The sequence below is a fragment of the Canis lupus genome, chromosome 21 (genome assembly GCF_003254725.2).
Source record: "Canis lupus dingo isolate Sandy chromosome 21, ASM325472v2, whole genome shotgun sequence".
Taxonomy (NCBI): domain Eukaryota; kingdom Metazoa; phylum Chordata; class Mammalia; order Carnivora; family Canidae; genus Canis; species Canis lupus.
In genome coordinates this window covers 8,369,384-8,382,696 of record NC_064263.1, presented here as the reverse complement: position 1 = coordinate 8,382,696, position 13,313 = coordinate 8,369,384, and the positions used below count along the sequence as shown (strand labels likewise).

At 39.7% G+C, this 13,313-nt stretch overlaps 1 protein-coding gene across 5 annotated transcripts in view; it reads left to right on the top strand.

Moving 5' to 3' along the window:
• FAT3 (FAT atypical cadherin 3) overlaps positions 1-13,313 on the top strand; it is a 646,715-nt gene that overhangs the window by 136,429 nt on the left and 496,973 nt on the right. For all 5 annotated transcript variants that reach the window (XR_004807702.2, XM_025419331.3, XM_025419329.3 and 2 more), the window contains exon 2: positions 6,126-9,434. Coding sequence is in view for 4 of the 5 variants with exons in the window: in XM_025419331.3 (XP_025275116.3) it covers positions 6,143-9,434 (3,292 nt within the window). In the remaining variant the exon portion in view is untranslated. The remainder of the gene's footprint in view (positions 1-6,125; positions 9,435-13,313) is intronic.

The following is a 13,313-nucleotide window of genomic DNA, read 5'->3' as shown; positions in this document are numbered from 1 at the left end:
TTTAAAACTAGGGTGTTGGACTAGACAATTTTATGATCCTTTCCACTGTAAAACTCAGTGAGTTTACATGGTCCAGGTTCAGTATATCATGATATAATCTGAATAATGGCATGGCATGAATTATTTGTGACCTGAATGCCTAGTATATTATCCTCTGCACTCTCTAGCTACAATGGTTTGTATTAAGAAAACTACAGAGTAAACATTTTTTCTTCTCTTCAGGCAGCCATTAGCGACAGCCAGAGAGTAAAACTTTATTCCCAAATGTGTCATACAGACAGTCTATAACTGATTTCAGGAGCAAGAACCCAGAACATAAAGTAGTGCCATGAGGATGGTAATTTGAGCAGTATCAGAATTGGCTGCTCTGGAAGATGGGGCTTAGCAGTATCTGGCTGTTCTGGGACTCATCACAGCAAGGAGAAATCCTGCTAGAACTCCTCAGGAATTAAATGCCAGGTCTGAGGAGTAGCTCCCTAATGAAGCTATAGTTTCCTGAGTTGTAAAGTATACATGCAGACATTGAACTAGGCTACAGAGCTGTGACAACAGCCCTCGACCCATGCCATTAAGCACATACCTTCTCTCACACTGATCCCAATCCAAGGTGGGCGTCTGGGGTCTGTGAAAGGATGGCTTCTGTATTAGGGCTAGAATACCCAGGGATGGTCTACCTCTTAACCTTTTATCCTTAGCCCGGTTTTCTTTTGTTTTCCATCTTGTATCCCTTCTTCTGAATGCCTTAATAACTGTAATGTCAGTTAATATTTATGGAATGTTTACTGTGTCCCAGACACACTCATAAGCCTGTTACATGACAGTGGGAGCTCTTCTAATCCCTAAGCTGAGACTTAAAAAGGTTTAAGTATTATCCCAATGTCACCCAGCCAATAAGCGACAAAGCCTGGGTTCAAGTCTGGTTTCTCTGACCTTTGGGTCTACTGTAATAAACATTTGCTTCCAGTAAAGATAAGACATCTTTTCCTTTACCTTTGATGTGCCTTTTTCTATTAGAAAAAGAAGTATCAGAGGAGGTCGTAAAACACATCCCTATCTTGTGACTTGCTGATTTTGTCTTCACTAAAAACTGCCTTTTTAAATGATATTAGTAGCTAACAATCATATACTTAGCATGTGACGTGCTACTGTTTTAAATGCTTAATATTTATTACATCAAATCTTCCTTGGTTGGCACTATCATTCCCATTTGAGAGGAGAGAACACGGAGGCAGAGAGAGGTTAAATAACTTTTCCAGTATAACACAGCTAAGGAATTGTGGAGCTGGGATTCAAACCCAGGCAGTCAGGTGCAGAGCACGTGTCCTGGAATCACTGCGCATACATCTGGTGTGTGTGTTTCTGACTCAGTTGCCTTGCACAGCTTCTAACACAAGTCATCTTCATTAAGGATGCCAGAGAAGGGGAGGCCTTTCAGAGAATGACTTTGTTCTTCGTTTCACAGCCTATTATAGCACATTTCCCAAGCACCGTCTCTGTCTGCCAGTAAGACCCTTTCAAAATATACAAGATAAGAAGAGATGGAGTGAAAATAGAATGTTCTTGTGAGATGCCTTTTCTAGTGTTCAGAAATCCCAGTGATTTAAGAAGGCCAGTTTAGTGATGGCAGAAAACAGCTTCCCCAGGTTACCCAAGCAAACAGAGGCACTCTTTTGAGTCCAGGCACTCCCAGAGAGGTGGCCTTTGCAAGAGCTGTGAGCTGCCCCTGAGGTCACCTATATTTATTCATCCCTGGAAAGAAAAATCTGCATGCTCTTCTGAGTCTCAAGCTAAGATCCACTCTCTCAGAGCTCACAGGGCAGGATGGGGGAGGCACATCCAACTGCTCTGAAAAATAAATGTCTCCAAGAATGATGGCTTGATGATTTCTTTGGAGATTATATCAAAAAATATTGATTATGTTACTAAGTCGTAGAAAATAGGCTCTAAGGTTGGGAACTAAGTGGTTTGTTTAAAATAATCCAGAAGCAATAGAATAAATCAATGTACAGAGCATCTAAAATACTATAACTATCATATTGGCTTCACAAATAGTTTGGCTTCAGTGTGGAAAAGCGTACTTTTTTTTAAAAACAGCTTAACAGTTGTCTTAGCGTGCTAAAGAAAGAAGCCAAAATCTTATTCTAGTGTTTACTTTGCAGAATTTTACAGAATTCCTCACTTTTAGCACTCATTTATTTTCTACATCAATGGAGAAAGCTACAGGTTTTTCAATTAATTGGCGCCAGATAGGACTTTTCTCTTCTTTCCAAAATAAAGATGCTGAAACCTGATGACATATTTTGGTCTCAATAACTGAAGCTGACAAGCTTAGTCCTGCTCAGATTTTTGGTGTTAAGTCCAGATTTCTGTACACAATAATACTATTTCCATTTTGGTGTAGTTTGTGGTGCTTTCTTCTTGCATGTAGGACCACTTATCCTATTTTATAAGAAAAAATTCTGTTTTATGAGAATAAGATTATGGTTTATAAGAATAAAAAAGTTTGTTTGTTTTTTGTTTTTTTTACAAAAATTGCAGCAGTGTATCTTGCTGAAAGAAAAACTTGGTCTGGAAAAGTACTGACTTTCAAATAGTTCAATTGAATGCTGTTTTTGTTTTTGTTTTTTTCATAAAATGACAGCATTCTGTGCTTTGAAGGATTCACTGGAAGGGTTTGTAGAAGTAACTATCCCCCAGGGCACTTAAATGTTTGTTTACAGTTAACTACTTAGAAGAGGTAGTAGCACTTGGGGATTAACAAGGTGTCAGAAGACAAAGATCCCTGCAAAGTGATGATAAACCACAGCCCTAAAATTGTTACATAACTCAGAGAAAAACTAATTCAGCTGACACACGTTTCCATTTGGTATCAGCTCTGACTCTGGGAGTCCTGAGACCTGGTATTAGTGAGTCTCTTTATCTTTATGGGTCTCAATGTCCTCATCTATAAACTCAGGAAATCAAACCAGATGATCTTTAAGGCTTCTTTGAGTTCATATAATGTCTTGGTTCTGTTTCCTGGAGTGAGATGTGTGTATTTTCTGGGGTTTGGAAACCGAGCATTTAAAGGCCACTGGACTTCCGGTTAGGTTACATTAGTATCTTGATATACTGTGTGCCTCCTGCATGGTATGTGTGGTACTGGGTGCTATTAATGGATTGATGCACAGATGCAGCTCCTCTCTGCAGTCAGGCTTTAAAATGGGGATGGGAGATGGACTAAGAAAAGTTCATCTGAACTGAATTTACCATCAGGGATGTTTCCTTCCCCAAAGACCACGGAGTCCAGACTCCGTGGGCAGTGTATCAGCAAAACCATGCTTATAGGCTTTTTGCCTTTGGCATAGAAGAGCCAGTGGGAAATGAGGTAGAACCTGTATTTCCCTGGAGATGCCGGGAGTAACCCCAGTTTTCTACTTTGAGAGACTATACATGGCCTTTGGTCATTCCCTATAAGAGCATTCCATTATGTTCATAGTGAACCGAAAAATACCTCTACTTTGCAGCATTCTCCAATGATGACATAAAAGAGTCTATTGAGTTATATGAGGTATTAATGAAGCTTCTCCTGGTTTATATCTGTGCTCCCTCAAGAGGTTGTCTTACTCCTGCGTGTTAGCCAAGTGTGCTCCTCGAAGAGGCAGCTCTAACTGCCCTGGTCCCATGGGGCTCTTTCTTGTCCTGGGCAGGAGATTTGAGCCTACCACATCCAAGTTATTGCTTCGCACACTTAGCGTGCGAGCCACTTCCTAAGGACAGACAGCCAAAGCAATAGCATGTGAAATTAACTTCTTTCCTTTTATAAAAAGTTATCTCCTCTTTCTTCTTTTCATTTGTACTGTCTATTCTGCTTAAGAAATCCCTATATTAAACTGTACTCTTTCTACTTGTTACACGGTTCCCTAAGTTGCTTCAACAGATGACAGCAGAAAGGCATATTTCATTCTCAGTTGGAACCAAGCGAATGCAGGCCCAGAAATTGGCTTTAGAGTCTTCTGTAAGGCAGAGTTGGAAAAAAAAAAGGCATGAGAAAGCCTTGTGGGGTGTGGAGAGGCTTGGGTTCTAATTCATACTCTGCTACTAGGAAAATGAAGTTGGATATTCTCATCTACTGACATGTGCCTTGCCAACCGTGGGTATGAGAGTGTTTTATAAATGGCAAAAACAATTGATAATATTTAAGATGCTAAACTTTTGAAGGAGGTTTTTCAGCTGATAGCCAGTAATTGGAACTAGTTTAAAACCTGAAAGAAGATAACCACATGGAGATGCTAGGTGGGTTTTATGCTTTTCCATCAATGATAAATGGTGACAAGTTCAACAGAATTAAATTGTGTCATATGTGCTTCTCGGGGGCCTGAATTCTTGGTTATAGATAATTTAGAGACAGTGATGGTTTGATGGGGGAAAGCATGCCAGGGTTTGGGATCCTGCTCTGTTACTTACGAGCTGGAAATCATTGGTTGGGTCACTGCTGCCACCACCTAGGTTAACTTCTCTAACTTCCAGTTTTCTGACATATAGTTGGGTAAAACTGAACCTGTTGCCTGGGGTTGTAATTCGGATTACATATAACAACGGGGAAATGCCTGACACAGTGCCTAAGTCAGAGAGTGCAAAAGGATTCATTTCCCATCCCCTCTTATCCTCACATTCTGGGGAATGTGAATGTCCTGCAGCAGCTGTCTTGGTAAAAGAATTACTAAATTGGGGGATTTTAAAAATCTGAGCTCTCACAGTGTGTAAATAAACTTAGCCATTCCTTGTTAAGGAGCGCTTTGTCCACCGTCTATTTTAAATATCTAACAGACTTTATTAGTTAAAATAGGAAGTGTTTTTATCTCTTCATCTATGTAGTCATAGAGTTTTAGTGACTATGAAAATTTAATAGTGACTGATGAACCTAATTGGAAGCAATTTTTAAAATTAGTTTTAAGAAATAAATCTCTTATAATTCTTTAAATTTTCCTAGCACAAAATCTTTCTTACCTCCCTTGTTCTGGGTAGCACGGTCCATCATGGATCTTCCTTAGATTGTGCAGCTCCTTAGGGACTGTATGGTCTGTTTTGTTCCGTGATGCTTTCTTTATTCTCTCTCTTGGTATTGAATTCTGTATAAATCATGATCAGTTTTAAAGTCAGCACAACAAAAGATAATGCCTTATAAGCATTTCTTTAAAAGTTCATAGTTCTAAAGATAATTCTATAACCATTGATGAACAATGTTAAATGGGAAAATATTAGAAAATGCAAATAATCCCCCAGATCCCACAACACAGTTAATCCATTTAAAGTGTAAAATTGGAGTTGTGTTTTTAGATGTTCAAGTAATAATACAATCATAACCACACATACTGTTTTATGATCTTTTTTCCATTCAGCATTACTTCTTACCACATGTACATTATAAAAATAATTATGTTTAATGGTTGCATAGTATTTCACTCTACCAATGCACCACAAATTATTTGGTTCTCTATTGATAAGCAGCTGGTGTCTTTTCAATTCTTTTGTCTTTTAAACTGTACCTTATGTGTACACTTGTCTAATTGCTTCCACTGGATAATTGCCTAGAAGGTAGTTCTAAGTGAAAGGTAGAAGCATTTTTTTTAAAGCTTCTAGTACATATTTCTAAATTGACTTTCAGAATGCAAGAAATCTTGTAACAATGAACTATTCTACCAGCAGTATACAAGTGTGATTTTATTTTATTTTATTCTTTTAAGAATATTTATTTATCTGTTCATGAGAGACACAGAGAGAGGCAGGGACACAGGCAGAGGGAGAAGCAGGCTCCCTGCTGGGAGCCCAATGTGGGACTCGATCCCAGGACCCCGGGATCGGGACCTGAGCCAAAGGCAGACACTCAACCGCTGAGCCACTCAGGTGTCCCTGAAAGTGTCATTTAAAAGACCCAAACGAGGTTAAATCCTAATGATTTTGAACTCCTTGCTATCTAGTTTGGTGAGGTCTGTAATTTTTCTTTCTTGTATTGATATTTTGGTAAGAAGATTTTATAATGAAGTTTTTAAAAAGCACTGTTTCATCACCGTGAGTTCCTACACCTTCTCCCGCTTTCCTGTGGGTTAATTTATCTTTTCTCTCTCTTTCTCCCTCCCTTCCAGGATGGAGGTATGATACGATGGATATAACTATGGGATACTGTGTGGGTACACGGCCTCCCCCTTCTTGCCTCATCCTCCTGCTTCTCAAGCTTTTGGCCACAGTGTCCCAGGGGCTGCCGGGGACCAGGCCCCTGGGCTTCCACTTTACGCACCCCGTGTACAATGCTACCGTGTGTGAGAACTCAGCAGCAAGGACCTACGTCCACAGCCAGGGTAGAATGGGCATCACCTTGATAGATCTGTCCTGGGATGTCAAATACAGAATTGTATCTGGAGATGAGGAAGGCTTCTTCAAAGCGGAGGAAGTCATCATTGCAGATTTCTGCTTCCTCAGAATAAGAACTAAAGGTGGCAATTCAGCCATATTAAATCGGGAGATTCAGGACAATTATTTATTGATAGTAAAAGGTTCGGTCAGAGGAGAGGATCTGGAAGCATGGACCAAAGTGAACATACAGGTTTTAGATATGAATGATCTGCGACCTTTGTTTTCACCCACAACCTACTCTGTGACAATAGCAGAAAGCACACCTTTAAGGACTAGTGTTGCCCAGGTGACAGCAACAGATGCCGATATCGGCTCCAATGGAGAATTCTACTATTACTTTAAAAACAAAGTTGACCTCTTTTCAGTTCACCCGACAAGTGGTGTCATCTCTTTAAGTGGGCGGTTAAATTATGATGAAAAGAACAGGTACGATCTGGAAATTTTGGCTGTGGACCGGGGGATGAAACTCTATGGAAACAATGGAGTGAGCAGTACTGCGAAGCTTTATGTTCACATTGAACGTGTAAATGAGCATGCCCCAACTATCCATGTGGTCACTCACGTTCCTTTCTCGCTGGACAAAGAGCCGACATATGCAGTGGTGACAGTCGATGACCTAGATGAGGGTGCCAATGGAGAGATTGAGTCTATTTCCATTGTGGCTGGAGATCCTTTAGATCAGTTCTTCCTGGCTAAGGAAGGCAAGTGGATGAATGAGTACAAGATTAAAGAGAGAAAGAGGGTCGACTGGGAGAGCTTTCCTTACGGCTACAATCTCACCCTTCAAGCAAAAGACAAGGGGTCACCTCAGAAATTTTCAGCAGCAAAAATAGTCCACATTGCCAACCCCCAAAGAGATACTGTCCCAGTTAGATTTGAAAAAGAAATGTATGATGTGAGCATTAGTGAATTTTCCCCTCCTGGTGTCGTAGTTGCTATAGTAAAATTAAGTCCTGAACCGCTAGATGTGGAATACAAATTATCTCCTGGTGAGGATGCACAGTACTTCAAAATTAATCCTAGGTCAGGTCTGATTGTCACAGCACAGCCACTGAATACAATTAAGAAGGAAGTTTATAAACTGGGAGTGACAAACAAGGAAGGAGATTTAAAAGCACAAGTCACCGTTGGCATAGAAGATGCGAATGACCACACCCCAGAATTTCAGCAGCCACTCTATGATGTTTTTGTGAATGAAAGTGTCCCGGTGGGCACAAATGTTCTCATGGTTTCAGCTTCTGATAAGGATAAAGGAGAAAATGGGTACATCACCTACAGTATTGCCAGTCTGAATTTGTTGCCATTTGCCATTAACCAGTTTACAGGTGTTATTAGCACAACTGAAGAATTGGATTTTGAATCCTCCCCAGAAATTTACAGGTTCATTGTAAGAGCCTCCGACTGGGGTTCACCATACCGCCATGAAAGTGAAGTGAATGTGACTATTCGAATAGGAAATGTCAATGACAACAGCCCTCTCTTTGAGAAAGTGGCTTGCCAGGGAGTTATTTCATATGACTTTCCAGTTGGGGGTCACATCACAGCTGTCTCAGCAATTGATATTGATGAACTTGAACTTGTAAAGTACAAAATCATCTCTGGAAACGAACTTGGTTTCTTTTATTTAAACCCAGACTCTGGTGTTTTACAGCTTAAAAAGTCACTGATGAATTCCGGCATCAAAAATGGTAATTTTGCCCTCAGGATTACAGCAACGGATGGAGAGAATTTTGCGGACCCCATGTCTGTTAACATTTCAGTCCTACATGGGAAGGTGTCTTCAAAGAGCTTCAGTTGCAGAGAAACTCGTGTGGCTCAAAAGCTGGCAGAGAAACTACTCATTAAGGCAAAAGCAAATGGGAAACTGAGCCTGGAAGATGGATTTCTCGACTTTTATTCAGTTAACAGGCAAGGGCCACATTTTGACAAGTCTTTTCCTTCTGATGTGGCTGTGAAGGAGAATCTGCCTGTTGGTGCTAACATCCTGAAGATTAAAGCTTATGATGCTGACACTGGCTTCAATGGTAAGGTGCTGTTTACAATATCTGATGGGAATACGGATAGTTGCTTTAATATAGATATGGAGACGGGGCAGCTTAAAGTCCTTCTGCCTATGGACCGAGAGCACACGGACCTCTATCTCCTTAATATCACCATCTATGACTTAGGTGATCCACAAAAATCTTCATGGAGGTTGCTGACCATCAATGTGGAGGATGCTAATGACAACAGCCCAGTTTTTCTCCAAGACAGTTATTCAGTTAACATTCTCGAAAGTTCAAGTATTGGTACTGAGATTATTCAAGTGGAAGCCAGAGACAAAGACTTGGGTTCTAATGGTGAAGTGACTTACTCAGTCTTGACGGATACACAGCAGTTTGCTATCAACAGCTCAACTGGAATTGTTTATGTAGCTGACCAATTGGACCGGGAATCTAAAGCAAACTACTCTTTAAAAATAGAAGCCAGAGACAAGGCAGAAAGTGGCCAGCAGCTGTTTTCAGTTGTTACCCTTAAGGTTTTTTTGGATGATGTCAATGATTGTTCCCCAGCTTTCATTCCCAGTAGCTATAGTGTGAAGGTTCTTGAAGATCTCCCTGTTGGCACGGTCATTGCTTGGCTGGAGACGCATGATCCAGATCTTGGGCTAGGCGGTCAAGTGCGCTATTCTTTGGTCAATGACTATAATGGGAGATTTGAAATTGATAAAGCAAGTGGTGCCATTCGCTTGAGCAAAGAGCTGGACTATGAAAAGCAGCAGTTCTATAACCTCACGGTTCGGGCCAAAGACAAAGGGCGACCAGTCTCTCTGTCATCTGTTTCCTTTGTGGAGGTGGAGGTGGTAGATGTCAACGAAAACCTCCATACTCCCTATTTCCCAGACTTTGCTGTTGTTGGATCCGTAAAAGAAAACTCACGCATCGGAACAAGTGTACTGCAGGTGACTGCCCAAGATGAGGACTCTGGCAGGGATGGAGAGATCCAGTACTCCATCAGGGATGGCAGTGGTCTCGGAAGGTTCAACATAGATGACGAGAGTGGTAAGTTCACTAGTTTGTGCCGGAGGTGTTGTTCAAGTGTCATGAATTGTAACATTGGAGAAGAAAAGGAACCTTCTCACACTGAAATAGAAGGACGAGTGAGTTTGCATTTGGTGCATAGATGACTCAAGTGAAAGCTTGATCTCAGATTGCATTGGTTTGTAAGAAGATGTGTTTATACAGTGGTTCTAACTCCGGTTTTCCATGGGAGCCCTGTTCTCTCTTTTTCTTGTTCAGCACTATTACCAGGTTATCTTTTGATAAGCATAATTGTCACCTCTGTTGATTGCACTTCTGACCTTCACTAAATTAAGGGCCCTGATAAAGTAAATTACATTTGAATTGGCTTTAAATTAGAAGTGTGAAATGGATTTTCAAATGGGTCTTATACACCAATCTTTCCCTTTCTAGTAAAGCTTTGCTGAAGTGGCTTTATAGCAATTGCTTGGCCTTTCATGTTTCACAGGCACATCTGGCCTTTGAACGACAGGGATTTGCACTGTAGATACTCAATGAATATATGGCAGTATGCTTCTACAAATGTTTTCATGAGAGGCTGGAGGGAGCATGTTGTGGATTTTACTCATAAAAACCTGATTTTATGATTTTATTTATAAGAATTGATTGTTTCGTAGAAAGATTTTAAAATATGGGGCAAAATTGCGCCAATATTTTCACTGTCCCCCACCTTCTTATTTAGTTTTCATCATAGATCCAGGTACACACACATATTTTTCTTTCCTGTTATTGTTGTTATTTATCTTTAAATGGGCATGTGCATGTGTGTGCGTGTGTGTGTTTCTTGATTAGCACTGTGTGTTTTCTATAAATTGTAGTCATCTCAAGACTGAGGCTATGTCTTCTCTATTCTCAAGTAAATGGTAATATTAGGTCTTCACAGTTTTCAGGGTACCTTTATATACATTAACTCATTTCCTGCAACACTCACAGGGTGCTTTGTTCCCAGTAATGATAATGATAATCAAAACAGGTGGTGGGAGAGTGGTAATATAGTGGTAGAAAAAGTCCTTGAGAAATTGTATTGAATACTGGATAGAAGTTACAAAGCTGTATGTACCATCAAATTTAAATTGTAATATTTATTTATATGCAGAGACTCTAATTATGGCCAGTGTAAATTGTACAATTGGTCTCCGTAGCCATAATAAAGGAAAAGATAAATGTCAGGAAAATGAGACTCTGATTTAGCCACATATTCTATTTTATTATATATCATTTTTCATTCAACTGGAATATCTTTTCATCTTTGAAATACAAAATGAGAAGGGAATTATCTTACTGAGTTTCTACTCTGTGCTAACACTTTGCTATACTGCTAATGACCTCATGGAGTACTTAACGTGGACACCACTACTTCCAATTGCTCCATGAAGTACAACTAATAATCATCAACTCATGAACTGATAAGGAGAGCAGATAGATAACTTGGAGCCTCATTTCAAACTCAGCTCTAAGTAACTGCAGTGTACTATTTTGTCTCCCATCTAAAGACACTTTTGGGCTTCCTCATGTTCCTAGATACACTTGAATCTGGTGTTAATCTAAAATCTGTTAGGCAGTAAGTGTTAAACAGTTTTCAAAGTCCTTACAGCCCTGGGTTCATAACTGATGGCACTGGCCATTTGTCACCTTTTCTTTTTCCTCCTAATCTCTTGTTTGTGGCTCTCCAGTGACAGGAGTTTATCCTTGGGACCCAGGCAGATGTGGGTAAGGTGGGTCAAACAGAAAGGTGTCTGGTGGAATCATTAACCACTGCTATCTAGATGACTGCATCATCATCCACGTTGAGTTACTGTTTTTGGAAGTTTTATGTTGGTGTAGCTTGGTGCAGGGAAGAGCAGGAGCAATTTGGTGAGAGTGGCCTACATTTTCCTTATTTGTACCGTATTATTTTGTTCTCATCTTGGGTGTGATTTCAGAAAAAATGTGTGTATAGTTTCATCTGATGATACAGCTTCCTTTATAATTCTAGACTTCTGTTTAAAAAAAAAAAAAAGACAAAACCACTCACTGCTCTGACTTTGCTGTGTTAGATTCTGGACCATACAAAATAAATTTTGCCATGGATGATAATAACACTACTTACATTTTGACATTGCTTTGTGACTTAAAATGCTCTTTCTGATAAACATTAACTCCTTTACGTTAGCGTAGCTAAGTGAGTTCTGTGAGGTTACACACCCACTGGAGGACATAGATGTATCTAGAACCAGCACCATGCCCCACCCCCCACCCCCGCCCGTTTCCTCGGTGGTCCTAACTTGGTTACCCTTTCTTTGCATTCACCACACATTCTGATTTACTTCCCTAGAGGCTTTTTAAAACTATGGTAGTAACTTTTTACCCCCTTTAATGCCGTTTTTACCTTCTCTTAGAAAGCAAAACTATGTTTTTCTATATTATAGGAATAGATACGTTATAGGATTGGATGTTGAAATTTTTTATGAAGTTTAGAATTTCCACATAGTAATATCCTTAACCATTGTAGTTCCTTCCATCGCACCTTCTATGTATTTTAATTTTCAAGCCCAGGAAACTGATGAGGAATGATTGCCAGGACTTGTGCCAGGAGGTTGCTGGGGTTGAGGAGAATTTTGGCAAATGTATGTCCAACAGGAGAAGCCATCACCATGGTGCTATTGGGTTTGTGTTACTGTGGAAGCATCCGTCAGCTCTTTGCCTCCAAGTGCTAAAAATCATGGCTTGACCTGCTGGCAGAATGAATGGCTATTTAGCCCTGCAGCTGTTACTGAATCTCAAGGCCAGACTCTGTTGTCTTCATTTGGTCTTTTGGCATAGAATGGGCTAAACTTGTGTGGGTTTTTGTCTTTTAAGAACATTTAAGTCAGCTGCCAAAGGTTATTTAATGACTTGCATTGTCTAGTGGTTCTCAAACTTAGGAGAGCACATGAATCAGCTGGAGAGTTTGTTAACAAATGCAGCAGCCTGGGCCCTTTCCCTAAAGACTCTGAGTCACTAGGTGTGGGGTAGGGACCCCTGGGGGATCTTCATTTAAGCTCTCCAAGCATTCCTTCTATATGTGGCTTGGAAACACCAGCCTGAATTTCCTTGGGTTCCTTAGAGAATGTCTACCACATTATATCTTTTCTGTAAAGTCCTTTTCCTTATTCTTTTGAAAGGCAGGAAATTGAGCTCATATTTTAGATAAATTTCTTTTTTAGTCAAGTTTTACAATCCAAATAAATCTTCTATTATTCATTAGTGGTGATAGTTTTCTGAATGCCTTCCCAATGGATCAAAAATCTATTTCTGTGCTTCAGTAATTGTGGTGCTCCTGTTTTGTGAAACTGCATATGCTGGGAGTAGTTGATCCATTTAGTAGTTTTATGTTCTTGATTTTTTTTTTTTTGAGGGGTACTCAGTGAACAAAACCATACCTTTGAATTTTTTTTTACCATGCAAAAGCATTTAATAAATGTTTAATAATGTTCACAGTAAATGGATTAACTGGGAGGCCCCCAGCTACAGTGGATTTGATCACAATTTAAATTGCTAGTCTGGAAGATGCAATTTAATCATTTTTCCTTCACAAAGAATGCATTCTTATTCTTTGACACAACAGGAATTCATATTCTTGACTACTCAGAAGTTTCAGAAGGTTTAGAAAGAGCACATTGTATTTTTTTAAACTGTGATTTTCTATTAGATTCTTTTGTAAGCTGCAAACTGGAGCAATGATTTCATTATTTTATTTACCTGAAGCTAAAGAAATCTTTTAATCGGGATAAACAGTTTCTAGTTCAGCACATTCATCATTGATCATTGAGAATATATTTTTGCTGTCAATTACTGTTAATTATAAAATCTCTTTCGTTTACCAAGTATGTATTATGTGCC